Source organism: Acanthochromis polyacanthus, chromosome 8, assembly GCF_021347895.1.
Source record: "Acanthochromis polyacanthus isolate Apoly-LR-REF ecotype Palm Island chromosome 8, KAUST_Apoly_ChrSc, whole genome shotgun sequence".
Lineage (NCBI taxonomy): Eukaryota > Metazoa > Chordata > Actinopteri > Pomacentridae > Acanthochromis > Acanthochromis polyacanthus.
The window spans coordinates 19,874,370-19,902,222 of NC_067120.1; the positions used below are offsets into that span (position 1 = coordinate 19,874,370).

The window sequence follows — 27,853 nt, forward strand, 5'->3', positions numbered from 1 at the left end:
TTGCAGTACCTGACTCCTCCTAACGCCTGACTAATCCAGAAATGAGCAAAGAGGTGGACTTCCAGCAAAGCTGAGGGAGCATCTGTGGGACATAGACTGCCCTTTGATGGCACGTAACTTAAAGCCTTAATACAGTTTTAACTGTTAAATATTTATGTATATAAAAAAAACAAAACAACTTTACTCTTGCACACTTTCTGTGAACAGGGAAATTTCCTATGGACCATGTCATGCTTTGTATCAGGGTGTAATCATGTTTTTTTTTTTAAAGCTGAACATTTTAACATGGGAATCTGTCAGGATTGACTTGCTTTTGGAGCCAGCCTCAAGTGGCCTTTTGAGGAACTGCAGTTTTTGACACTTCAATTACTCATTAATGGATCAGTGGTTGAAATGATCTGTAGTGATTTTTTAAAAAAGAATTAACTGGTCATTCATAAAGCAACTTGTCACAGTCTTTAACATTTATATTCTGTTCAGGATGTAATGAATGGTGACAACACTTTTGGGGCAATGGTAAAGTTCTGGACAACTGAACTGAAGGTCAGCGGTTCAAACCCCCATTGCGGCCACTGTCCTGATGGGCCCTTTACCCTTCCTGCTTCAGTACCATAGCTGACCCTGTGCTCTTAACACCCCAAATGGGGGGAAATGGGAAGAAACAGAATTTTCTCTTTGGGGATTATTAAAGGTAGGGGAAAAAAATTAAAATCCCACTTCAAATTATTCACCCCTGACTGGTAAGTTTGTTTAAAAACTTTCAGTGATGCTCTTCATCACTTTCCTCAGCAATGATCTTGAGTACAGAGTTATTATTATCAACAGGAATAGCTTTCCATTTAAGACAAATAGACCGAAGTGTCTGGGAACTGCAATCTCCCTTAAAGTGGGCACTAATTAATCTAAGGTCTTATTATGCAGAAAAACCCCAAACAGCAACCCCAAATATGCACTTAGGTCCTGGGGGGAGCTAAACTGGAAGAAGAGGGACACTTGATTTTTTTTTTCTTCAGGAAGCAGCACTGTACTGCAATGTACTCACAGAGGCTCCACTGTTTGGTGCCCAGAAGAGAGCAGCAAGACAGGCCGAGGGGCCCCTTCTCCATACAATGGAACACAAACACAACAATCCCTTTATTCAGCTGTTTGGACCTGCCATCTGAACAGCAGCTCGTCATTAAATTAACATCACAGCAGGCGCGCGCCCTGGCCCTTGCTTCCCGGAGCATTGTGGTGCACTCAGGAGGAAACTCATTCTTTCAGGGGATACCAGGTCAAAAAGCAGAGATGGCATAGACTCGTCCTAGCAGTCTTGGCGTTGAGGAATGGGAACAGTCGCCGTGCTGCTGTGTTAGTCCTCCCGAGGCCGAGTGTTGAAAGGACAACCTTTTAATCCCTGGCAGCCGTGAAGGACAAAGACAGATTTGCTTTTTGTTTTTGATGTTGTGCCAATTTCTCGCCATATCCACCCCGGGGACAGGACTGTAGTCCACGCCAAGGCCTCTGACCACTGGTGCGGCTGCGACACATTTCACTGCAGTAGGGCCAAGGCTGTGTTGGCCCCCGCCACAGACTCATGTGTTGTGCACCTGCTCAGGGGAAGTGTCTTGAATGAGTTCCCCAATGGTTTTTCCAACGGAAAGATTTGTATGTTAGTAGTGCACAGCCTGACTCAGGCAGCCGACAGTAAATTAGCTCCTGAGCAGCACTGAAACACTGTTTAAATAAAACAACAGAAAGATAATTGTTGACACAGAAGCAGGTTAAATTAAGAGTTAAAGGAAAATTGAGTACAGTCACTTGATCTTCATACTTCAAAATGAATGGATCCTGTTTTCCAATTCAAACAGTTAGGTCATGAATGCCAGCCTGTGTGAATGGGTTCATTTTGTTTTAGTCAGCCCATTCTATTTGCCTCAAGCGTTTTAGCATTTACAAAACCTTTCTGGGAAACAAGACTCTCAGCTCATCTGAGGAGGACCGAGAGTGCAAGTAAAGTGGAACATTTAAACTAACAACAGATTTTTGGGCGTACGTGGAAACAAGTTGTGAACACAACATCTTTTATTGTAAGCTGATCTGACAAACTTGTAAGCAACTAGTTGATTATTTATCCAGCCATTATAGAGCGTCATAACATTAATGTGACTGTTGTTTCCAGCCAACGGATGAATCTACATTCAAAATTCCCTCTCTTTTAGCTGAGTTTTTGGTCTCCACCACCTTCCGAAAGTAAAATTGTGTTCTTTAGCTGCTTAACACTCTGTTTGGTTTACTGTCTTGACATTCCAGTATTTGTTTTTTCTTATGGTTTTTGGAACTTTTTCTGCTGCAGCAACTTGAGACTTTATTAAAACAGCTAGAGTAAAACAGTAAAATTGTGTGCCAGACAGTTAAATAAACTGAAACTGGAGATTAAGCTTCAAAATGTAAATCCTGCAGATTCTCTATTGTTAGATATTTATGAATTTCTGAAGATATTCACAGAAATGTTTGATCTTTCATTGGAGTACGAGTATTAATCTGCCATTCATTTCTTTTTAATGTCTTAACTCTATCTGTCTACCATCCATATGCTCATTCATCTACCTAGGACAACACCTGGGATGCCATGTTTGGGGCGACATCATGTTCTAAGATTTTCCATTTCTAAAAAATTTGTACCAGATGTGACTCTTCTCTTGGTTTCCCTGTGTTTTCTGTCATTTTTTAGCTGGCAAAATAGACATAATAAAATATTAAAATAAGAGGAAAAAAGCATCTTCACTGCTGTGTAGTGTGACCTTTTTAATCTGCATCTATGGGACTGTATTAACAGGAGATAATAAACTATAACTTCAAACAGATTCCAAATGGTGTAAAATCATTTTAACATATGTTTTCCATCATTCCAACCTTTAATTTACTTTTCAGTCTATATGTCAGTATATCCCACATTCCTAATAGCACTGATCTCTCGTGGCATATGTTTTAATTCTGCCTCAGCAATTCTTTTTTTCAGTTTAATGTTTAATTAACTCAATGTTTCCATTAGTGCTCCTCTTCCTTCCCTTTCACTGAGCTGAGTATTTAAGGTGCTCCACCCCGAGTTCATCTGATCACTTGGTTGGTAAAACAAATGGCAGCATAGATCACTGGGCAATCAGATGGCAAAGGTTGGTGAAGCAAAAGAGATCAGATAGATGATGTGACCACCACACTACTGTATCTGTTCATTCCAGAAACACTGCCTCCACTTGACAGCCCCAGAGCGCAAATCACATGAGGACAATGTTCTTCATTTCCACCTCACACTGATTTCTCTTTTAATTTCAAAATATATTTTGCTAAACATAAAGAAAATCTTGACGCCTTTCTGCAGATTTAAAGCTCTCATCTCAATTGCCTCTGTAACTCATGTAAATGTGCAACTGTGGCATTAGTCAAGCTGGAGTGACGGCGCTTTGCTTGGAAGCCTTTGGTTGTGTCATTGCTCCAGTCTGTCTGGTCTTATCATGCCGCCCAGCTCTGTCTGTAATCTTGTTGCCTCAGCGTTGTATCAGACACAAAGACATGTCTCTCTGGACTGTCTGTGAAGACGCAGAGCAAGTGAGGAATCACAGCAGGGAGTGTGAGGCTGGAGCATGATGGAAGGTGAAATTTTAATGTACAATATGCTGGTGAATACTGTCATTTGCCCTGTTTCATGGCAAAGAATGAAATTTGAATTCTTTAGAGCGTTTGACCACTTGTAGTGCTGTGGAACAATATTTAGTCCACTCCCTAAGGCACATAGGGCAATATAAAGTTACATTGTAAAGAAAGAGGCTCAGATACAATTTGTTTCTTTGTTTTATTGTTTCCTCTCATTGAACATGAACACTCAATTGATGCAAGTGTTGACTAAATCCTACGTAAACAGCTGACACCAGGGTTGCAGATATGGACACTGAGATATCCAGCTACTGTACTGCAGACACAAAACTCACTACAAATAACCAGATTACAGAGACACTGCTATTGTTTGTGGAGACTATGCAGAATGATGCTGAGAGATTACACAGAATACTTTGCAAATGCGTTAGCGGGTTAGCATGACAGAGTGTTGTCGGGTTTGAGCGAGCTGTGACCCCGGCTGGGTTTCCGCCTCGTCCTGATGAAGGTTGCAGAGTGTCACTCCCGGCCGTAAATCCGTGTGCACACAACGTCATCTGCCCCGAAAGTCTGGAGGGAAGAAAGAGATCATTTTAGCCATCTGGTTTGCACTGTTTTATTTCAACAACCAGTGTGACTCCACACAGTCCTCCAGTGTCTTTGAGGCTATGTCCACTTTTTTGGTGAATCCAAGGGGCAGAAACACCTGAAGAAGAAAATGCCAAGATGGAGGAGTGCATGTATTGAGGATTGGTACGGCCACCAGTATTGGTGTGCCGTTTGGTTTCTTGGTGGCTTTCTGGTGGGCCTTTGTGTAGGGAAAGTGCATGTGTTAGTCCAGCTGTGGTTGCTTTCAGTCTTTTCAGAGTCTCTCTGGAACACCAGCTGCCAGCCATTCCACCTAATGGCTAAGGAGCTGACAACCTGCACTGCAGTCTTGTTCGCCCTGCCTTCTGACCGTCCTGATTGGGCCACCCTCCAGCTCCCCTCCACCTCTATCCAACCGGATGCAGCGAGCACCACACTTGCAGAGTATATATCTGCCACCATGTTATTAGTCTGGTTGGCTGGTATTTGTGACCAGTTCACACTGATGCCTCTGTGTGTGATCATTTGTTTGCATTTCGATGAGTTTTGGTCTGCAGTGGTTGGGTTGGTGGGTACCGCAGACCACTTTGGTCTGTAGACACTCGTGGTGAGTGCTACAGACACTGTGGGCTTAGTGAAGAAGCCAGTTTTGACTCTTCGTTACCTGTGTGATCAATGTGTGTTTGTGCCCTGTGTGGTCAAATGTGTGAATGTGAGGCACCAGTTTTGTTTAGTTTATCTTTGCATTGTTGCATTAGTTTTTGTTACTGGTGGGTGTTGCTGTTGTACTTATGTTTGGCTAGGGAGTTTAGTTGCTTTGTTTTGGGTTTAGATAAGTTTGGGAAACTCTGTTAGCCTTTGTTTTGTTATATTATGTTCTTTGGTTTAGCAACACTCACCAGTCTTGTGTTCATTGTTGTCACTTTTATGTTCCTTTGCCACTAAGCAATAAATCCCTTCACCTAAACCAACAACATTCTGGTTATTTTTGTTACAACCAGCCTAGAGGTTGGATCGTAACAAGGATTTAAAGATTTTGTTTATCCTTATTTGCATGTATCATCTTTTGTGCTAAACCTGTTATGGCAACAAAGAAACAGATATGAACATTTTTGCCTTGAGACAGTACTAAACAAGTACAACAAAGTAATTTGCTTTAACATGCATATGTATCAACCCCTTTAAATGCCCCACCTATTTCATTCAGTTAAAAAATGCTCCGTAGAAAATCTGTGATCTGGAAATGGCAGCAAAATATATTGGGTATTAGCAGGACACACACATGTTAGATATTTACCACATGCATGGTGATGTGGATTTATAATCTTCATGATTTTACATATATACATCAATAAATAATTTCAATTGAATGAAATGTATGTGGCTGTTGTGATTATGCATACAACAGAAACAAACAGAAAATGTGTTTTTTGTAACTTCAAATGAAAATGTAATGTTTTCTTTTTTTTAATTGTTCAAAGTGGCTGCACATTGGAGTAGTGGTTATCACTTTTCACCCTGCAGCTAGAAGATCCCCGGTTCGCGTCCCGGCCTTCCTGGGATCTATCTGCATGGAGTTTGCATGTTCTCCCTGTGCATGCGTGGGTTTTCTCCGGGTACTCCGGCTTCCTCCCACAGTCCAAAAACATGCTGAGGTTAACTGATGATTCTAAATTGCCCGTAGGTGTGAATGTGAGTGTGATTGTCTGTATATGTAGCCCTGCAACAGACTGGTGACCTGTCCAAGGTGTCCCCTGCCTTTGTCAGCTGGGATGGGCTCCAGCCCCTCCGTGAACCTAATGACGATTAAGCGGTGTATTGATAACATAGGATGGATGGATGTTGTTCAAAGTTGTCTATCTGGAAACAGCTGATGTCATAGTTCTGCACCAGTAGTGGCCGTTAACAGCTTCATCGGCATTATCACCTTCAAACCAAAGTTCATGAAGCAAACCTTCAGCCAGTCATCCTTCAGAGCTATTTTCTTCGTAGGTATTCTGAATCTGCCAGCTGTAGCTCTGGGAATCATCACAGAAGGTTTTGTGCTGAAACGGTTCAAGCTGGGTATCGTCAGAGCAGCCAGAGTGTTCATCACCGCTTCTATTGGGGCCTTTTGTATGCTTCCCATTCAGGTTTTCATCCAGTTACCACAGCCATCTGGTTTTCACATTAAAGCTGTGCACTGTTCACTGTTCAGTCTATTTCTGAATCCCTCCTTATTTACTATACAGTGTACACAGTTTACTGTCCATTATTTGTCCATTCAATATCATGGGTTGGGGTTAGGGGTATGGTTCAATATTTGAGATGGCCTATGTCAAAACTGATGATATTATAAGGAGGTGACTAGCAGGCGTCCTTTTTAAAAACTGTGATTTTGGCAAGTTCACAAAGAAGAAAATTCAAGCTCAAAAACTTTACAAAAAAAAACCCAGTCATGCTGTGATTCATGGGTCAAATTTATGCTCTTCAATCTAGGTCATATTGCAGATTGTTGATGATGAAACCCAAAGAAACTTCTTAACGACAGATTTATGCACAGGCTCCACTCCAGACTACAGATGTGTGATTTTTTTTTTTTTAAATTTTATTTCAGACTGATGTAGTTGGAGAAAAAATCCACATGACTTTACCCTTCAAATGTTTTAGACTAAACCAATTTAACGGATCATGCAAATGGTATGGAAATGTGCCCCAGTTACGGTGTGAACTGCCACATACAATCAGACCATTGCTTTATGATCGCTGGTGCTCCTTTGAGGTTCCAGCTGAGGCTTTGCAGTTTTTGCATTGTCTCTGCGTCTGGGGGCTTTTTTGGAAACACATAGATACAATTCAAATTCAGACAGTGTTTGTTTTGGTTTTTCCAGCTGGTGTCCAACAGAGAGAAATTGTCTGTATGCAACGATGACTCATGTCTCTTTTCCTCTTGAGATTTTCCAGGATTTTAATGACACTGTATTTATTTAATCGCCATCGTGTGAAGCCATTTGAAAACATATGTTTTTTATTTGGTAACGGTTTGTATTGTAATAGATGTGCTAGGTCATGAGCAGGTGTTTAGTTATGTTGGGAGAATGCATTGATGTCATCTTGTAATTGTTGTCAAGGATACTTTGGTTGATTTAAAAGAGATGTTCATGACATTTCATATTTAGACAAGTAAGAAAAGCTTGAACTAAATCAACATATATGACTGGCCTCAATTATAGTGTGTTTGTTGCCTAAACCTAACCTCAGCTGGGTCAGTGTGATGTTCACTGTTGGGAGGATTGTTTTAATATGTATTATATGACAAAAGATATGAACTGATATGTAATTTCGAACATTTTACTACACATGCTTAATATGAAAAACATGACCAACACTGGCATGGTTTTGGCAATGTACGTTTTTGAGACGAGTGATTTAGTTAACTGAGCAGTTTTAGACAAAAATAAATAGTACTTCTTTAAAACATCTGTCTTGAATTACAGAATAATCTTTTAGATAGTCAAACAAATGTGTAATTCATGGCCCAATTTAGCGTAGACATGTGATGCTGCACAGAGCTAGGAAGCTAGCTCACAAACCAAAAGGCTGCAGTTCTCAAATAGTTGGTTTAAAGTTTCCAGACATTTAGGCAGATTGGATATGCCAAAACTATAGTACATATCATGCAGGCTGTAAACTAGTTTGTTTCCACTTGGTGTTTTTTGCTTTTTGTTTTTTTTTTACTAGACCCATTAAGCAAACAAGCTACTATGCTACAACAAAAAAAAAGCTAACTTGCTGATTTGTAGTCAGCCAAGTAGGTAGCTCACAAGGTAGGTAATTTGACCAGCAAATGTTCAGGTTAACTACAACTAGTTTTCTGACTGAAAAAAAATGATCTGTCGGACATTTACCACCACAAAGTAATCTTAGTAATTTATAAACCAAACTTCTATAAGATAGGGTTGAAATTTTGCTTGTGGGGACTATGAAGGAATTTTCATTTAACTTCTTTTCCACCAGTTGTTTCTCGTCGTCCTTCATGCTCACAATGAAGCTGTCGAACAGCTCTGACAGCAAAACAAGAACAACTGTCTTATATGAATGATGACATGATTTAATATTAATGTTGCCATGGCCACAAATGCATGTTGCATGCAGCGAGAGCCAATTTCCAACTGGGTGCACATCTGTTAATTCAGTACAATGTAAAATGCCGGTTTTGCTGGGTATAAATATTCAGAATTAGGACTCTTAGAGCACCACTGGTCTGTGTGGTGGTTCTGTGGTGGTCTGCATGGAGGTGGAGTGGTGATTGTTTGGTGGCCTGCAGGGAGAACTGAGGTGACAAGAGCAGAGAAAAACAGAGACTCAGCTGCTGTCACAGCTCGACCACTTCAATCTCCATCAGTGTTTGAATGCTTCAGCTCCTCCGGGGCAGCAGGGCCAAAGTGTCACCAGAGGGGCAGCTGCTGTAACACTTTCTGCTTTTATCATCCCAAAGCACCAGAGAGTAGTTCATATGTTATGTTTCTCAGCTTCTCAGTCATTGATTAAAGCTGTTTCTCATCTTTTTATCAGTGCTTGCTTATGTCCTATAATATAAAGCTAACCAAACATCCTGTGGGGACGTTTTCAGCATCTAAACCTTCTATATTGTTGTTTCAAGCTTTTGCTCATCTTATAAAAATTGGAAGAAGGACAGAGCAGAGCGTGAGAGCATCGAATGCTAAAGGGAGGAAGCTGCTGGGTCCCTGAGAACTGTCGGTCCGGTGCGTTGGTCTTAGACTGCTCCCCTGCATATTGTTCAAGGGGCTTTGGACCCATTAACTCTTGCCCATATTAATCTGGCTAAGTACAGGGGTATTACTGCAATGTCAGCGCAGCAGCTCCTCTTGTTCTTTCACATCTCTCCACGGGGTGCATGAAAGCTCGACTCCTTGGGAAACAGCCTCTCTCATTTCCTTTACGGATGAATCTCCAGGGTGACTTCGTACACTCGCTGCATTGTTTCATTAACCATTTCTCAAACAGAGTACATTAGCTGCTTGAAAATCACATCCTGATGCATCTGATGTCTTCTGGGTCTCCATGAGAACCGTCCACGAAGCAGACAAACCATACTGATGAGCTACCCATCGGATCGCACTCTGTGTGCTTAGATTGATGTTTTTCAAGGCGCATTTTTAGCTTTCTTTTGTTCTCTCGCTACTGAACTCAAGTGCTTTTGTGCTTGTAGAGCTTTTTGTGGGGTTTTTTTTTTCTCTGAGCAGTAATCTATTAAGAAGCTTTCAGTGAAAAGATGATTCATTGCTGTGCGCTCACCAGTATGAGCTCATCTCCGTTCAGCTCTCGGGTCCAGTAGGTTTTAGGGCCGTCACCATCCACCAGAGTCTGCTGACAGTGAATCTTGTTCTCTGACTCCCAGGTGGCGAGACTCTGCAGGGGGAACGACAACAAGGTGGGAATGTCAGTATGACGATCTGTGAGATATATCATCAAGTAACACTTTAATGGGACAATTTTTCTTTCTTGAACTGACACACTCACACACACAACTACAGTTGTTTCATGATGTACAATGAGGTCACACCATCCCTATTGTTTAAAATTTTACTCACATTGCATGTGGATGTTAACTTGTTTTTGTTTTTTTTCACTGTTGATAATTACTGCCTCACTGGTCTTTAACCACTCAACTAAATTGTCACAGAGTACTGACACCTTCAAGTACACATCTTTGTTACTGCAGGAAGGTCAGACATTAAATCATTGGAGCTCAGTGAAAGATGTTAAACTTTACTTCATGTATTCTGATTTACCAGATGTAGAATTTGTTTAAAAGCCTGCCGTTACCACCACACATTTTATGTAGCTTTTTTTTCATCTTCCACTATCTGGATAACTCTTGCCAAAACAGCAACCTAGCCCTGCGACAGACTGGCGACCTGTCCAGGGTGCCCCCTGCCTTCGCCCGAGTCAGCTGGACTCCAGCACCCCCCCGACCCTAGTGAGGATAAAGCGGTATATAGAGGATGGATGGATGGATGGATGGATGGATGGATGGATGGACAACAGCAACCTCTGAGCATCAACTTGCATACTAAGAATACTAAGTTTTGCAGAAGATTCAAATTGCGTGTATGTTGTGTGTAAGGCAGGTTTAGTTCTCATTGGTGAATTTGTCTTTTTATTGACTTTACTCACCTCACTGAGTGCAAATGTTCAACTATAATAATTCGATACTCTGTTTTGCTAGGGCAATATAGCTGAATCTTTGGCTTAACACTGTTAAAGACAACTGTGATTGGTTTAAAGTAAAACAAACAAGCCAGAGGTCTTTTTTTTTTAGTACAGCAGAATGAGGTGCAGCCAGACCATTCTACAGTCCTGACACAGCCCCATGGAGGTAAAGTAGGTCTGGGTATGTGAAACTGCTCTTTAAGTAACACAGTTTTAAAGTGATTTTTCTCTTTAACCATGAAGTACAGGCTGCATTAATTAAGCTTTGTAAGATATTATATTTCAAAGATTCATGTAGAGTTATTACTTTTCAGCAGTTTATTTTTCAAAGCTGACGCAAATTGTATTTATTTGTCATCCCAAATTTATGCACAATGATATTTTAGATAAATGTGTGCTTTCAACTCCTTAGTTACATTTTCAGTGTGTCAATAACCCTTTGCACTAAGTCATGTCTCTAATGCAATGATTTTTCCAGGTTTGGTATCGATGAACTTCAATCCCTGACCTCAACCACATTCAACACCTTCTTTGTCCTCCAACATCCATTACAAGTCTCAGTAATGCTCAATGTTTGCAGCTAGATGGGAGCTGTAATCCCTGCAGTTGGTCTCTAACATCTTGCAGAAATCCTTTCCAGAACAGTGGAGAAACTTAAAACTGTTCAATAAGAAATATTTTTTTCAAGACAGAATCAAATCAAATATGGTTGAAGTTTTTAGATGTCCACAAAAGAAAAAGGAAAAAAGCCCTGTCCTGTGCTAAATCATTAAATGTCCAGACTTTAATGAACAAAACAATGTACTAATATAATTCAGCTCAGTTCTTGAGCAGACTGAGTCCAAAAAAACCCTCATAAAATCCTCTTAGCACTCTGGCTGGTCAGGGTCTCCATTAGTTAATTCACTTCAATAATACTTAAAATAACCTCAACAGGATTAGTCAGAGTTTGACTTCAGGATTAATTTCTCCTGAAGTAATCGACTCAAATTGCCCATCAGAGCGGAAAGAATTCATAAAAGATCAGGATCAAGGTGACCCTGTGGTGCTAATTTGTGCTAATGGAGAGGATTTATGATTTTGGTCAAGAAAAGCTGGTCTGTGTAAGAAACATTCATCACTTTGGGGAGTACACTTTTAGCAAGAGTTAGATGAGAACCAACCAGCTGAAGAACCAGAAATGATCCATTCCACCGGTTTTGACATCACTGTCATGTCAGCTAAATCTTAAGCTCGTGGAGACAGGGAGGAAGTTTGCTAGCTGAGCAAAACAACTGAAAACAGTGACTGACAGCTAGCACTATCTACAACCACTTCAAATGTTTAACACATCATATCTCTTTTTTATCTATTCAAAAACCAAAGTGGAAACACAAATGGAGCCTTATAAGTGTATGCACATTTTGTTACAGAGCCAAGTTTCCTCTCTCTTTCTAGTCTTTGTGCTAAGCTAGGCTAGTCCTGTCCTAGCTACTCTTTCATACCGTATTTAAAGGGAAAATTAGATATTTTGGCACTTACATTAATACCACTTTTGTGTGTATTTATTAAATATGATGCTCGAGCCAGGAAACGGCTAGTTTAGCTTAAACAAAGTTAGAAAGCTGGCTTTGGCTACCATTGAATGGAACTCATTAGCTGGTCAGTAAAAAATAGGAACACGGGCGTTATTGTTGTTGTCTGGAGGCCTCTGAGGCAAACCTTTTAGCTCACCAACAAGCAGGGAACAAAAAGCAACGGCATAATGAATAAACAATGCTGATGGGAATTTCTTCAAACAGAAAATTTGAACAAAATACTCAGTACTAAAATTACAACACGTTGACTTTACATCCAATGAAAAATTAACTTAGATGAACATATCACAACTCGTGAACTCTCAGCTTTTCCATTTTTGAGATCATAAATACCACAGTAAGGGAGCGATCATATGGAATTTTTTGATAAACACGGTAAACACAATGCCCTTTGAAGGCAGCATCTGTCTGAAGGTATTGAAATCCATCTAGCAGCTTATCTAAAGCGCAATAATAAAATACTATATTTCGTTTTTTTCCACATGAATACAAGAATCAAAACATCTGAATTAGATCAGCCGTTACACATGAGCAGAACAGAGCTTAGCAGTTTTCCCTGCTTTGAGCCTGTTGGTTTATTATTAACAGATGGATGAGCATTTTATTGATCTTCTTAGCTATCTCAAGAAAACAAATAAGGGAATTTCCCAAACTAGGTTTCTCACTCAAGTCTTCCAGATAAATAGCGTATTTTTCACATTTTCTCTTTTCATGTTGCTGTCTGACTGTCATTATGTTTTCCCACTCAGATAAATTTTGTTTCTTCTCGATACAACCAGCTGCATCTTAATCTAGTGATCGCGCTCCAAAGCCTGGAACTGATCATCCAACATTTTAAACCCAGCATAATGAAAAGCTGGACAGCCCGACCATGAAAACACATAATGGGTTTCCAGTATTTTCAAGCATGATAGCTGTGTAGTTTTGCTTCTAAACAGTTTGATAATTAAAAAGCACCGCCACTCAGCTTTGGGGTGAAGCAGCAGCCTCAGTTTCTCAGAGGCAAATGTTAATCACCATATCAAAGGTAGGCTAAAGGGAGCCATCATGGATCCCTGCAGGCTGCCATCCACAGACTTGGCCAAACTGAAAAACAGCAGGGCTTTTCTGTAGCTTTCCTTAGATTTTTTTTTCACAGTAAAGCCACAACACAGAGAGTCAATTAGCTACGGCTTCATTTTAGCTCTAGGATCGGTCTCAGTCTCTGACTTAGATGGATTTTCTCAGTCACAGACCAATTCTCACACATAGTTTCCTCGTCTAAAGAGGTTGTGTACACACCTTAAAGACCAAGATAAATTCATCCTGTGTCCACAGCATTTGTCTAACGTCCTGTTTTTTCAGTGGTTTTTTTTCTGCTCAGAAACATCTACTGCTTGTGGTTTTGGTTCTGCCTCTCATTGCTTATCAAACACAAACAGTGTGTGGAAAACCAGGAGAACATCTCATTTCCTGCTCGGCTTAAAGTTTTTATGTTGGTTTTTACAGCGTATCTTTCAGAGCCCAAAATAACACATTCACTCTGCTTTGGACTCATCTCTTCCCACAGTTTGATCACATTACCTCAGTGTTTACACATCTCTTTTACCAGCAGCTTCAAAATGTGAAGCACTGTTTTTCATGTAACTTGTCAAATCTATTTCTTTGCACATTTTTGGATTATCCTGGATTTAGGTGGTCAGAGCTACAACATGAGCTTTGAAACTGCTCTTCAGATTACATCACCTACAGTTCATCAGTCTTTCTATATAGTATAAGAAAAAAGCACAATCGTTTTAAAACTTACTATTTTTCAATAGTATGAAATCTTGTCCTACCTGAAAATTATTTCTGACCTCACAGGTGCAAGGTTAATATTTTCCTATGATGTCCAGAGACCCAAAGAGAAATGAAAAAGTGTGAATATTTCAATCCTACTGACATTTAGAAATGTTTGAAACTAAAAAGTTCAGTCAGTCTGAACAGTACAGTTTGATTTAAATAAAGGGGGGGACTTTTAAGAAAGGATCTAATGTTTTGTTGTGTTTTTTTTTTTTTTTTTTTACCAAGAAACGTGACAGAGTTATGTGATAGACTGTTAGTCTGTTAGTCTGTTTGTGGACAATATTGCTCAAAAATGGAATAGCAGATTTGGATGACATTTTCAGGGAAGGTCAGAAATGACACAAGGAGCACTTGATTAGATTTTGGAAATGATGTGGCTTAAAATCCGGATTCACGGATTTGTTAAAGATTTCTGTATGATTGCAAAATAGCGGCAAGGCGTCACTGTAACTATGACAACAGGCGAACACTACATCAGCTGCCTGCTGATGATCACGATTGTGATCCTACTACAAATCGACAGCTGCAGACTTATCAGGACCTATCAGAAATCATACAGTGACTGAGCAGCCTTGGAGGAGTACAGTGTTCTCTGAGTGCTTTTCTTGTTGATGGTAAAGGCAAGAGGGGACACTTTGTTCTGACTTAGTGTAGATGGGTGTGTCATATTGATTGATTAGTGCATCTGTTCATATTTTATAATCACTGCTATTGTTTTTGTTTTACTCAGATCTTGTGATGTCCATGGAAAACTTTCCACTAGGACAGTTAAGTCTACCTTCTTTTAGGTAGAAGGACTACTTAAAATATACTAACATGCTTCTTTTGTAGAGACTGTTGACATAATTGCTGTGCAGGGCTAGTGAATATGATACCATGACTTCGGTTGTCCAATGTACTTTTTAGATTGCCTTTAATCTTAAAAGATTGTCATAAATCATTGTGACAAGCGCAAAGAATGACAAAGAATCTTGCAGCCCTGAACCCAGTATGTAGCCTTCAGTGTATATTAGATGCAATCCAGGAGAATCCGTCTCACCAGCCAATCAGATTTTTGATTTGCCTGTTGTTTGCCGCAGGCCTGCTGCTGCCTCTTTGTGCTAATGACGCACTGTCAAAAGCAAAGAAATTACACTTGAATCTGAGCCGCATTGTTCAGAAAACACATCGTCATCCTTATCCATTTACCTCAAACCTCTAAAGGCTGCTGACACTCACCAAAACAAAACAGATGAAAATTACCTCCATCAACACAATCAGCTGTAAATTGTGTCAATACGTCATTCAAGACTGTTTATTGGATGCTTGCTTCGTGTGCTCCTCCATGCCGCCCCATAGCTAAAAGTCCGTCGCTGTAGCAACCAGCTAAGTTAAAAGACTCCATTCGTCTAAGTCTTTTTTGCCCAGGAGTAAGTAGCCTTGCTGTACTCTGGAAATTGAAACTACTTTTTTTCAGACAGAAGCTATTTTATTTCTTAAAACTTACATTTCATCAGAGACTTGATCTCAGCTATACCACACATAAATGTCATGTTTGTTTTAGAGATTTATCCACATTGTATCCACACCTTCATCCACCAGAGCAGGTGCAAAATCATAATGACTTTCACTCTGTGCTAAACCTCGTCTGCTCTCCGTTTCTTATCGCCTCTGTGACTGACAGTAGACACCTTATTACTTTCCCTCCTGAGAGTGAATGGAGGCCCTCTGATCCCACTGCACTCACACAGATTAACTGGAGCTTTTTAACCTTGTGGCGGTGTTAATCAGCCCTCTGCTCTTTGCCAGGCACAGATCAGCATGTAATCCTTTAACCACGGGGTGCAGACGGCCCAAAGCCCACTTAGGCCTCCTCTGCCAACCTGCTCCACCTGAGAGTCCGCCAACACCCCTGAACCCTCCCCTCGCCCCCTTCCGGCACATGGCCCAGTGTCAGTGGTCTCCTGCAGGTTCAGCTCCAGTCTGGTGTGTGATCGCCACACAAGCTTGTTGCCCACAACCACCACCTGTTATCCTGAAATCTGCCGCACAGAACAGTCAGTAAGTATGAAGAGACATTATTCATGGTGTGTAAAGTGAAACAATGACTGATGGTTCGTGATTTAAATATTACAATGTTTACTTCCACTGCAGTGTAGGGAGCATAGCCAGAATAAGACTGGTTAAAATAAATTGGCATTAAACTAAGTATACTTTAAGTTGCATGTTTTTAATGTAAACAATTCCTCAAAAGACAAGATGCCATTTCAAAAGGGTTGCTTGTAATGACAAAACTAAATATTTCATCACACTTCAGATGACTTCAGTCCCTTCAGTGCAGTTTTCGTGTCTTTCAGCCACTGTTTTCGGCCCACAAAATTACTGTTTTTGATTTTAAATTTCTCTCCATTAAATCCCCTAAAAAGGCATTTATCTTTTTTTTTTTTTAAATTTACCTATTTAAGTACGATTTTTTTGGTTAGAAAACCACTTCATGGCATCCATGAGAGTGCACTGGTCTACATAAACTCTCACTTCAATCTCTGCTCAGCCTTCAGTGAACACTGCAGCTTAGGCACACCAGCTCAAGCGCTATAAATGACTCCACACAACATATTCAGAAGTCATGCAGCCGCACAAGAGCGATGACACAGAAGCTCCGCCATATAAATTAAAATCAATATTTTTTTGTTTGTTACGTTTGAAATTTGAATCTACACTACTGTTCAAAAGTTTCCAGGAAACTCACACTTTTATTCTTGTGCTAGCATAATTGCACAAGGGTTTTTCTAAATCATCAGTTAGCCTTTCACCACCATTAGCTAACACAATGTAGCATTAGAACACAGGAGTGATGGTTGCTGGAAATGTTCCTCTGTACCCCTATGTAGATATTCCATTAAAATCAGCTAGAGTGGTAATCTAGCACATTAACAATGTCTAGACTGCATTCCTGAATTTAATGTTACATTAATTGGAAAAATAATCTTCTTTCAAAAAATAAGGACATTTCTGAGTGAGCCTAAACTTTTGAACAGTAGTACATGTTTTTAGACTGTTGACGGAACAACGCAATTTTAAGGTGGAAATACTCGGCCATGATATCGACTGTTTATTTTGCCACAATGCGTCTTTCAGCATATAAAAACACTGAATGAATATGTTATCAAGGTAAATAAACATATGTTTTCACTGGAGGTAGTCTCAACATAATTACCATTACAAATGCATGTGGTGATAATCTCATGTTTTAGTGTTTTAAGCTTGTCCTGCTCCCCACAAGTGTCCAGTCTACATTATATATATAGTATTTGGTTGCAAGTCTTCAAATTAGTGGCTCAAGTGCAACTCTGAGGAAGCTGCCACTTGGTTCTTGGTTTTCTGCAACTATCTCCACCTTTTTTCATCTGTTTTTAGTTCTCTTTGCTTTCAGTCTTTTCATCAGCAGTGAAATGTGGAATCAGTTAGAAATCTAAATGTTGCTCGACAATACTCCATACAACAGACACTTGCTGTTGGATTGAGTTTTTTTAAATTGATATCTGAAGATCTGGAGTGCTGGAAGAGCAGTGTATCCATCTTCACATTACTGGACATTATAAAAGCTACACATATTCCTAAAACTACTTCTTACCCCTCTCCTTTGAATGATAGGTGAAAACCAACTTTAAATCTCACAGTCCTTTAAATTCCAATCAAATGCGCAGCAGCAGAGCCAAAGAGCAACACATACAAAGCACCATAAAGACAAACATTTTGCTGGCGAACACTGTGATGCTGATGCTCAAACCCAAACAAAACTGATGTGGACAAATGTGTGATGACAACTCTACTGGCCTCATAAGCAGAGAGATTTCATGTGGCAAAAAGCCGCACTGAGAGCAGTCTAGCCCCTGCCCAGTACCCAGCATGCCCCAGGGCTCAGACCAGAAGGAGCCACGCCGTCTCCTGGGATCTGAAATAGGTCATGTCTGCTCTCCCTGACTCCCTGCAACAAGTAGTTCAAACGTAAAACAAAAGGTGAAGGCCGCAGACTGTGTTCCACTGTGGTGCTGGTTGAGCGCTGTTAGAGGCGTAGTAAATCTTGTAATACAGAAACATAGATCAATCTCCTAATAATTCTGTACTGCAAATCCCTACAAGAGCTTTGAGGTTTGGGGAAAATGCATATTTCCATTTTCTCAGGCATTTGCCTCAATTATGTCGACAAAATGTCGTCCGTACACTCAGTTACACATTTTTCCCTCTCCATGTGCAATATTTCTTCTCCACAAGCATGAATATCACTATGTCCTGTTGCCCAGGAATTTCAGGATGATAAATTATCTGTTATACGTTTTAAATAGAACCAGATGACTGTCTATGCTTTGGGAAGAGAAGGATGTTGTGTGGTTAGAACAGCAGCACTGAGGCTGTGAGAGTCTTATTCTGTCTTATTCTGACCGAGATCATCCAGTTCAAATTACCAGAATATTGTTTCAATACAAAATAAATATAATGACATACAGTGTAACTATATGAATAACACTAAAGTCACATTGAAACAGTACAGGTAATGCGAATTTGTATAAATTCAGTACATCACTGTTATTCTCTGCTTGCACTTCTGTGGTCGGATGTTAAACCTAATATCTAAACCTGTGATATAAAATCTAAGCAAACAGTCCCCTGAACATCACAGTTTAAATCACTTTAAATGGCACTGTTAAAACCTGATGCCACCACTAAACTGATCGACCGGTTGGACTAATACTTTAAATACCTAAAAAAAAAGTTATTCATTGTCTCTGATGATTAGAGATGAATGACTAGTTTGACAACACAAAGTACTATATTTCCATCATGACATTATCATTTTACATAATTGCAGAAATGTTCAATGGTAAATCTAACAAGGCTCTTTCAAAAGACGCCTCAGTTTCTCACAGATAAAGTATGCTGTTCACCGTTTAAGGTCCATAGCAAAATGTGGCTCAGAGCATCACTGCCACTACTGCTGATCTTCTTTTTAGTGCATCCTCCTCCTAGCCTAGCCGCGCTAGACAACCCATGGCACGAATTTAATTCTCTGCCAGGGTGGGTCTAGTTACCCTCCATAAGGCTCGAGGTTGGATGCTCCTAAAACTGGCCAGACAAATCGCCATGAAGTGTAGAGTCAGAAGGCGGGCGTAACTAAGTGACGACAGAGGTGCGACGATTCTGACAGAAACAACCGGAAACAACTAGCCTAGCTGTGCTAGACAACCCACGGCAACAAATTTAATTCTCTGCCAGGGTCGACAACAAAAACGACAACAGTCGTTGAGCTCCATTAGCACCAACTCTGAATAATCTTTCTATTAACATGTCTGTAATGTACTTGAACTTCACCCATTGACTGTATAAATAAGGCTTCACCGAACTACCGCATCCTCTGATTTCCGGCGCTCTAGGAGCCTATCCGCCGATTGGTTGTATACCTACCCAATTGCTGCAGAGTGATTTGATAGGCAACCTTTTAGCCCGCCTCCCTCCCTGTCGAGCTTCCCTAGACCCTTGCGTCTTCAGAGCATGGGTCTAGCGCGGCTAGGCTATCCTCCTCCCATCTCCTCTCTAGATGAACACACACTCATCAGACCAGGTCACCTTCTTCCATTGCTGCATGGTTCAGTTTTCACACAGAAGTGGTCATTGTAGGCGCTTTCACAAGTGGTCATCATAAGCATCCATATGCAGCAAACTGTGGTGCATTGTGTGTTCTGACATGTTTTCTATCAGAGCAGCATTAAGGTTTTCATTAGTTTGTGTAACAGTAGCTCTTCTGTGGACTCAAGATCACACAGATCAGCCTTCACCACTCCTCATCAGTTAGCCTTGTGTGCCATGAGCCTGTTGGCCATGAGCTGGTCCTTCTTTTGGACCACTTTTGGTAGATTCTAACCACTGCATACCAAGGAACACCACAACAGCACCTCCAGAGATGACTCAGTTGTTTTGCCATCACCAGCTGGTCCTTTTCAAAGTTTCTTTGATCCTCAGACTGCCCCCTTATTCCTGCTTCCAACTTCAACAAGAATATTGCTGCACTTGCTGCAGCCCTGCAGGTGCCACTGTAACAACTATTGTCATTCACTTCACCTCTCAGTGGTTTAAACTTTGTGTCTAATCAGTGTAAAACACTTGCAGCTGTACGACCAACATTAAAGCTAATTGGAACATGTGACACAGATCTTATGAGAAGGTTTTCAGTTTTCAAAAACAGACGATCCTCATCCCCAAAACCTGAAATTCATGCAGAGGTTAGAGAAGCGTGGCGAGTCATACTGTCAGCAGCTCCCCGTCTTATATAGTTATGTAACCTTCCTCTGCAGCGGTGCAACACGCCATACATACAGGTGGGTGAATATACCCGCAGCACACCTCTCACTTCTTACCACTCCTTTTTTTGTGGAAATTATTTGCACTTTTGGATGGCAGCATGACAAGTCACTGCAAGACTTTGAATCCCTACCGGCTACAGGATTTCTGCTGTGTAGCTGCATATTCGAGAATATTTGCTTATAAAATGCTCAACAATGATTACAAATCTGGCTTTTGCTTTATAATCCATTCTATAATATCTCACATTAGAACTATAACTCACAATATTTGTAGTCCCCGGTTGCTAGATTCAGAGCTTGCATGTAAAATAGTAACATTTTCTTTTCATTTCATTTATTCTTTTCCATGGTAATGCGTAAAAAAAAAAAAAACAACAACAAATGGATACAATTTATAAAGCACAAAATACGCACATCCATGTACAAGAACAGGAGTAGGATGAAGAATAAGTCTTTTAACTCCTACCCCACTAACACTAAATACAAAAAATTCCCTACAAAATGTGTTGTACTGTAAAATATATCTAAATATTCCATGTAAAGAAACTATTTACCATCTACCTATTCTGTAATCTGTCAGTTAACAGCACATTTTTTGTAACTCCTGAATGTATGTTTGTCATATTTCGATAATGGACAAAAGATAACTTGTTGAGAAAATGGACTAAATGGTGCATTTATCCACTCTGTCCTAACGAAACTTGTCTCTCCCTGCTCAGCTTCTGGTTTGCTAAGCAGAGAATGATAAACAGTTATCAGCCTCTGGAGGTGATTTTATCTAATTTAGATTTTGCTCAGCTTGGGAGTGCACTACAACAGCCCTGAGTCTCTCATGAGCAAGAATTACACAGCAAATACTGTCTATCAGATAGAAATTCTTCAAATTTCTTTTCTTCCTTCTTTCAAAACTCTTCAGTGATTTGGCATTTAAATCACATACTATAACTTCTGACACTACAGCAACATTTACAAAGAAGAAGAAACAAGTTCAAATGGGATAGTCTTGTGCTTTAACACAAATGTGAGACATGAGGACTTGAGGGATAGCTTGGTTCACGTGACCTTATCGGGCTGAACCATCGATCCAACTCATCTGCTTTATCTAATGCATATTTATTACATATGCAGCTGCTGTAACTGTCTCAGTGCTGAGATTATATCAGGAAGAAGCAGTTTACTCCTATTACAAGTAGCAGAACACAGCTGGTATTTCAGGATGTAATCACTTTTTTCTGTTGTATAATTGTAAGTTTTGTCTGCTTTGTAACACACACACACACACATACACACATATACATACGTATATATGCTTAAGCCGATTACTCAACAATTCATCATTATAATTCTGGTTGCAGCCCCTCGACAGATCCCCATTACTGGATATATGTCTGACCATAATAGTTGCATAAAACTCAAGATATAAGCACTTTTTCTGATGTATATTTGTAAGTTTTGTATATTTCTGTAACACACACACATTATACGTATATATGTATAAGCTGTGTAGGCGCTCTGACTGTGAATGAGAGAATCCCCTCAGGGCTTGAAGAGCTTCAGAGAGAACTTTCATCCCTCCCAACTGGAGCTGCTCTTAATCTGTCTGCTCAGACGTGAGATGATACCAATTGATGAGACTCGAAGAAGTATTAATTTTTCATTGAATCCTCAGAAACAATACCTCAGAGAGAGCCTTGAGGACCTTGAATACACAAACTAATAGATATGGAACAGTGCATTAAATGAGATACAGATATTTGAATTTGAGGCTGTTCAGAAGCAGGTTTTTTTACTTCAGCATCAACCAAATGCTGAGGAACTAAAGTGTGATTCTTAGATAGAAAAAGATATATGGGTGCTATAGGTCTGCCCAACTGTCAGACAGTATATCGCTGTGTTTATATTTCATGATGCTGCTCCATAAAAAAAAGAACAAGATACCAGAGCTGCAGGAAATCAGAGATTTTACTGATTCATATCCTCACTACACCTGTCCATCAGTGTCCACACACACACTGACTTGTTTTTTGCCCCATAAAATGTTAACCACAGCTTCTGTATTATAATACCCAGTCTTAACTCCAACATCTGTCCTAATCCTGATCTTACAAAGAAGTCTTAACTCAAAACTTTAACAGTTAAACTGTCGGGTGCATTTTTGTAAGCAGATGGATACTAATGTGAACAGGTTTCATGTTAGCACACATGCTAACACTGTTGGTTGAAAGGGTCCCCAGCCAAGACCAACAAGGACTCGCTGCTCCTGCTCTTATTTGGTTTGGACTCTATCCACACACCTATCAGGTCGCCCCAATCTTATCTTAATTTAACCTCCTGACACCAATAAAACTCCAAGTATTTACACTTTCAGAAGATCTTCCTCCTCACATGGGAGATGAATTCCCACACTGTGTTAATTTTCCATAATCCCATTAATAAAGTTTCTGCAAGTCAGTCACAACTGCAACATAAACTATCTGCAGTATGCTTTACAGAACTGCAGCAGACAGAATGTGTTTTATTTGAACAGAGAGTTAATCACGGTTTAATCTTTAAAAAAATGAAATTGTTAAAGAAGAGCAGCAGTTTTGCACACCTTAGGACATCCACTACAAATCACACACAGCAATTTGCAACTAATGTTCTGTGTCTCAGAATTGTGATTGTTTTTCTTCTGCCCAAGTATAAACTGAGAACGCGAGCCATTAGCAGGTTGTTGAGACTCCAAGTTTCTCAGGTGCTTCCATATTATCACAATATGTCTATAGTTTACTTTGCTTCCCTCCCTTTGTTTTCCTATTTGTGTGGTCACAGCCAATACAATACCTTCAGTATCATTGTGAAATAACACCGTGCATAATTTTTTGAATTACTCTGCACTTACAAGCATTTGCGCTACGACCAACAATGACATTTTACACAACCTAAAGAATTTTTGTGAGTCTGCTGATTGACTTTTATACTTAACAGGAAGAAAAGGGTAAGCCATTGGTTGTCAGAGCTGCAAGAACAACACCATTAAAATCTCAACTAAGCAAAAGTGTTTAATCTGCATGCATTGTTGTTAAAGATCTACAAGTAGCAACCACAAAGGTAGGATTCTTTAAGCTGAGATTTTTTTTAGCTCCGTTATGATATTTTTTTTACACCTGAGTTTCAGCTTCCTATGTTCATTCATCTGAAGGTACTATACCTTGCACTTGCGTCCATCCACCGTCTCCTCATCAAACTCTTCACCGATGTGGAAGTTGATCTCGGGTGTACGAACAGTGGTGGACGTTTTGATGTAGAACTGCTCTCCATCCTGACGGATCTCCACATGAGGGTTGGAGGCCGCCGCCCGGCCACCTTCCTCAGCATGGCGTTCACTCCTGAACACACACAACAGGGGTCAGTTAAAGTGATTTTTTCACTACTTCATTGTATATAATGTCCTTGCAGATGGTTAAAGGCGGGCTGATCATACATTGATTATTGAGGCACTTGGCCATGTTCTTGGCTTTTTTAGAGCTAAAAAGCACTACGCAGACATTACTGTTGTTATGTTTATTATTAAAGTATATGTGTTATGGCATTTTACCTCTTTTGACCTCTTTCTGACACATTTAGCACTATGCAGTCTGTGTAACAGTCCCCACATAATTAATGCCTTGTTTTGCTTCCTACTGCTTGCAGACTGAGGTCAAAGATGTCTTATACCACAAAAAATAAGCTGTAATCACAAAAGATGTGTGAAAGAGGAGGAAAATATGATAAAGATTGAGCTCTGCCACTGAAAATTTGAGAGGTTCAAGGGAAAAAGTGGAAATTGTTCTTTTGTTTTGTAGTTAGCAAAACCAAAACAACATCTTACGGTGACTAAGAAAGAACGCACAGATCAGAACAAAACAGAAATAGACAGCTGAAGTTTCAGACATTTTGTGTTGTGCAGCAAAACAGCTCCCACTATACAGTCGACCCCACCCAGATTCATCCAGACTCTCCAGGCTCTCATGCCAGCTTCTATCAGCTCAGGACCTTAAATCTGGTGAGACATGCTGACTGCATGTCTCTTGTACGGGTATGTGTGTGTGGTGTCTGGTGTGTGTTTAAGCATCGGGCAAGCTTAAAATTTTAACCAAGAATGACAGAAATTGTTTGTTTCAGAGAAAAAATACATAAATGCTCTGTGGCTCTGACAGGCAACCTCAACTATTCTTAAACTGGGAGAAATCTGTGGAATTTTTGGCACCGAGGTCTGTGTGAGGGATTATTCAGCCGTGTCCGGAAAGGGAAAAAAAATTCTTGGGGTTGTCAGGGCTGTCAGCGTGGCTCTCTCTTATTGTCTGACGGTTGCATGAGTGGTCTTCGTGCACGTGCACAACCCAGGCTTGTGGCAAGTGTTTGGCCTGCCTGGTTTGACTCTGCAAGGCCATTCTGGCTGTATGTCCTGCCAAAGGCCTGGATCTTTTATCTCACTTCCCCTCTCTTACAACAGCTGATTTCTGGAGGGCCACAACTTAACAAGATCAAGTGTTTTCAAGAGAAATAAAACCAGCCCTGATAAGTTTGGAGAGATCTTCCCCGTCCCAAAAGCCACTGTGGTCCTGCTTGGTAACACCAGATTAAGACTTATTAATGTGACAGCTTACTCGACCCCCACCCATGATTCTGAGGGATCACCGCCATGTTTTTTATAGCCATTAATATGCATGAGGCTTCAGTGGAACCCAGCGTCTGTCCTCGGTCTCGTTTCTAAAAAGAAAAATTTTTTCCGCTGAATTTAATTTGCCAATTTTTGGTTGAAGAGTAGAAGGCTGTTTGGTACATCGTCTTATGATCTTTGACCACCAGTGCACAAGAAGCCTTTGGAGAAGAGGACATAGTCTAGAAACTGAGGACAAGGTGGAGACAGTGAGAATATTTCCTGAAATGCCACTAAACAAAGCATCCACTGTGTTTTTTCAGACACTGCATTAAATTCTAAAGATCCCGGTGCTGAAATCTAAACTTAAGCCATTCAGGACTAGAGCTTATATGAAGTGAGCAGCACTGTTACACTCTGAGTCAAATGCAGACACACATGCCTGCTCTCATTAGCAAACTGTGAGTCTGATCAGTTGGTACAGGTCGTTCTCTCAGAGTGAATCTTCTGTGCTCTGCTCCCTGGATATAACGCTCCTTCCTACAGTAGGGGAACCTCTGAGGTAATTATAAAGACGTTGATGGAAAGTGGAGCCCTGCAGCACTGGAATCCACCTTCGTTGCCTTCCACAGCTTTTCTTATTGACCGGGTCTGATGTAAGAGCTAACGGCTGATCTTCTCCAGCAGATGTGCTTAATGTGTTTGTGAATGGATGAGGTGCTAAACTTAGAGAGTGACTGGTTTCTCTTGGAGAGCAGTTCAGAAGGCTGTTGCCTTGTGAAGCTCAAAAACAAAAACATGGAGGGAGGAGGTCAGTGACAGGTGTTTGGGGAGCTTTCTTTGATGAATGAAAATCAGTCAGAACAAGGTCAGAACTTTCACTGGATGAATTCATACTGACTTTAAAATATGTCTATTTTAGATTGACTCCACTGATGAGGGATCATCGGTGACTCCATGTTATCAGAGACAACTGTAGGTTAAAAGATTATATTAATCTATATGTTAAGTCCAAAAACAATCATACCTAATGTTGTAATTCTTTCTAAAGACAGCTGGCCACTGTAGTTGTATTATTCAAACTGCAGCAAACAGTGCGTTTGTTGTGGACTACTTTCAGCTGAGGATTAACACACTTTCACAGGAGCAGAAAAGTGCATTTATGATTCATCTTAAATAAACTACAGTGCCTATCGTAAGAGGAGACATGGTGCAGCCCTTAAGGACCTACCATTGTGCAAGTCCACCACGACATATTCTTACATTTTACATTCTGTAGTGGCAATGTTTTTTTGGATTATTCTACATTTGCTTTACATCAATATATCCCTTATATCCCAAGTTTGTAAAAATATGTTATTGACTTATGTCTTAACTACTACAATAAATTGCTTTAAAAGGGCAATTAACCTAAAAGAAAGAACATAATTTTTCCATATATATTTCAAAATGCAGAATTTGCATAGCTGTATCTGTCAATTTGTAAATGTAAAAAAGTTGCACAATATCTGTGGTCTCATTTATAAAGATATTTGTTAAGTGTGCTTTATTGTGTATTGTACAAACCCATCACTGCAACTAAAAAGCGCTCTGAGACATGGTGAATATGTGAAATGTTAGTGTAATGCCCAAATTTTATATGCAAAAAAATGATCCATTTATCTGTTCTGGATTCAAGTCTACCACCAATCAACAATGAATATGCAGTCATAGTGCTGGAACTACGCTGGACTCTGTGGGTTAATGTGGTTTGAATAGCTTTTAGATAAAGTGAAAATCTATGACTATTGATAGAAGGATGAATTCATGGCTTATTCATTTCTGATCCTGGAAATTGGTTAAAAAATGTGGCCCAAAACCTGATGTAATTGTGAAATGGCATTTAAACATACACTGCAGCCACTGAGCAGAGTGTTTCAGAGCTGTTTGCATTCTGATAGTTAACAGATCTTACACTTGTGCCATGCTGCTCTGATGCACAAAGTGCCTCAGCTTCACTAAATCCAAAACGATTCTTATTGACTGAACCTGTCAGTTTCTGCAAACATTTGTGTCTAAAAAGTTTCTAGTTGTAATCCAGTTAGGGGCCAATGTTCCTGAAGAGTTGCTGAAGCTCACGTGAGACTTCTCCTGAGGTTTCTACATTATTCTAAAGACACCTCTTGCAGTGCCCTGTCTGTTTCAGCAGTCCCAGCGTGACGAAACGCCGCAACACAAATTGAAATGACCCAGTTAAACTGGTCTAAATCTAAACCATCAAACCAGCAGTTGAGACTACAGAGGGTGAAAAAGATGAAAAAGTCAGGAGACAAGAGAACAACACTGGGCTCAGAGACCTCCTTGGCATGGCTAATGCATGCCTACTTAAATGCTTAACATGAATAATGTTGTGCCGCCCCCTCCTCTCTCTCCTTCTTCATGTAACATACAACGACTGTTTAGGCTGGAATTAGCATCACTGTTTTATCTCTGGAAAGCGGAGGGATTTCCCTTCAGCAGCATCTCCCCATCTGCCTCCTGTTCCCAGGGAGCTTCTCCGACAGTATTGATGTTGTGGAAGTCAGGCATGCCGTTCCCAAAGAACAAGAAAAGCCTTTTCTCCATGGACTGATGGATAGTCAACCTCATGCAGGATGTAGCTCTGGCTATGGAGAGAGTGAGGAAAGGGAGAAAGAGGCGAGAAGAAGAGCTTACCCAGGGCTTTGAGAAGTTCATCAAAATTCTCACTCCTCTTCATCTTCCAGATGCCGGCAAAGTTAGGCATGTCTGCTGAGGTTGAGCACTGCAGAAAGAACCTGTTCCTCGCTCTGGTGTCTCTCTTTGACTCTTTCTCACCCTCCTCCTCCTTTACTGTGCTCCTGTCTCCTCTGCTCTGGGTCAGTGTCTCGTTCACACTGTTACACCAGTGTTGCTTTTATTTTTTATTCTCACAGATGGACGTTCACACACACACACAAGCAGTCACTCATACACTCCCTCTCTCTGCCGCTTCCTCTCCTGTGTGTCTCAGGGAGCTGGCTGTAATCTTGTCTTCAGCTCCTTTATAGCGACTGTCT

The 27,853-nt window shown here is 40.4% G+C and overlaps 1 protein-coding gene across 1 annotated transcript; it reads right to left on the reverse strand.

Annotated features, from left to right (window-relative positions):
- Nucleotides 1-3,813: 3,813 nt before the first annotated feature.
- Nucleotides 3,814-27,853, reverse strand: crabp1a (cellular retinoic acid binding protein 1a). The gene is given in 5 exon segments (XM_022204878.2): nt 3,814-4,203; nt 9,520-9,633; nt 23,367-23,515; nt 23,518-23,544; nt 27,492-27,853. Coding segments are annotated over 5 exon segments (411 nt in total). The 5' UTR covers nt 27,562-27,853; the 3' UTR covers nt 3,814-4,152.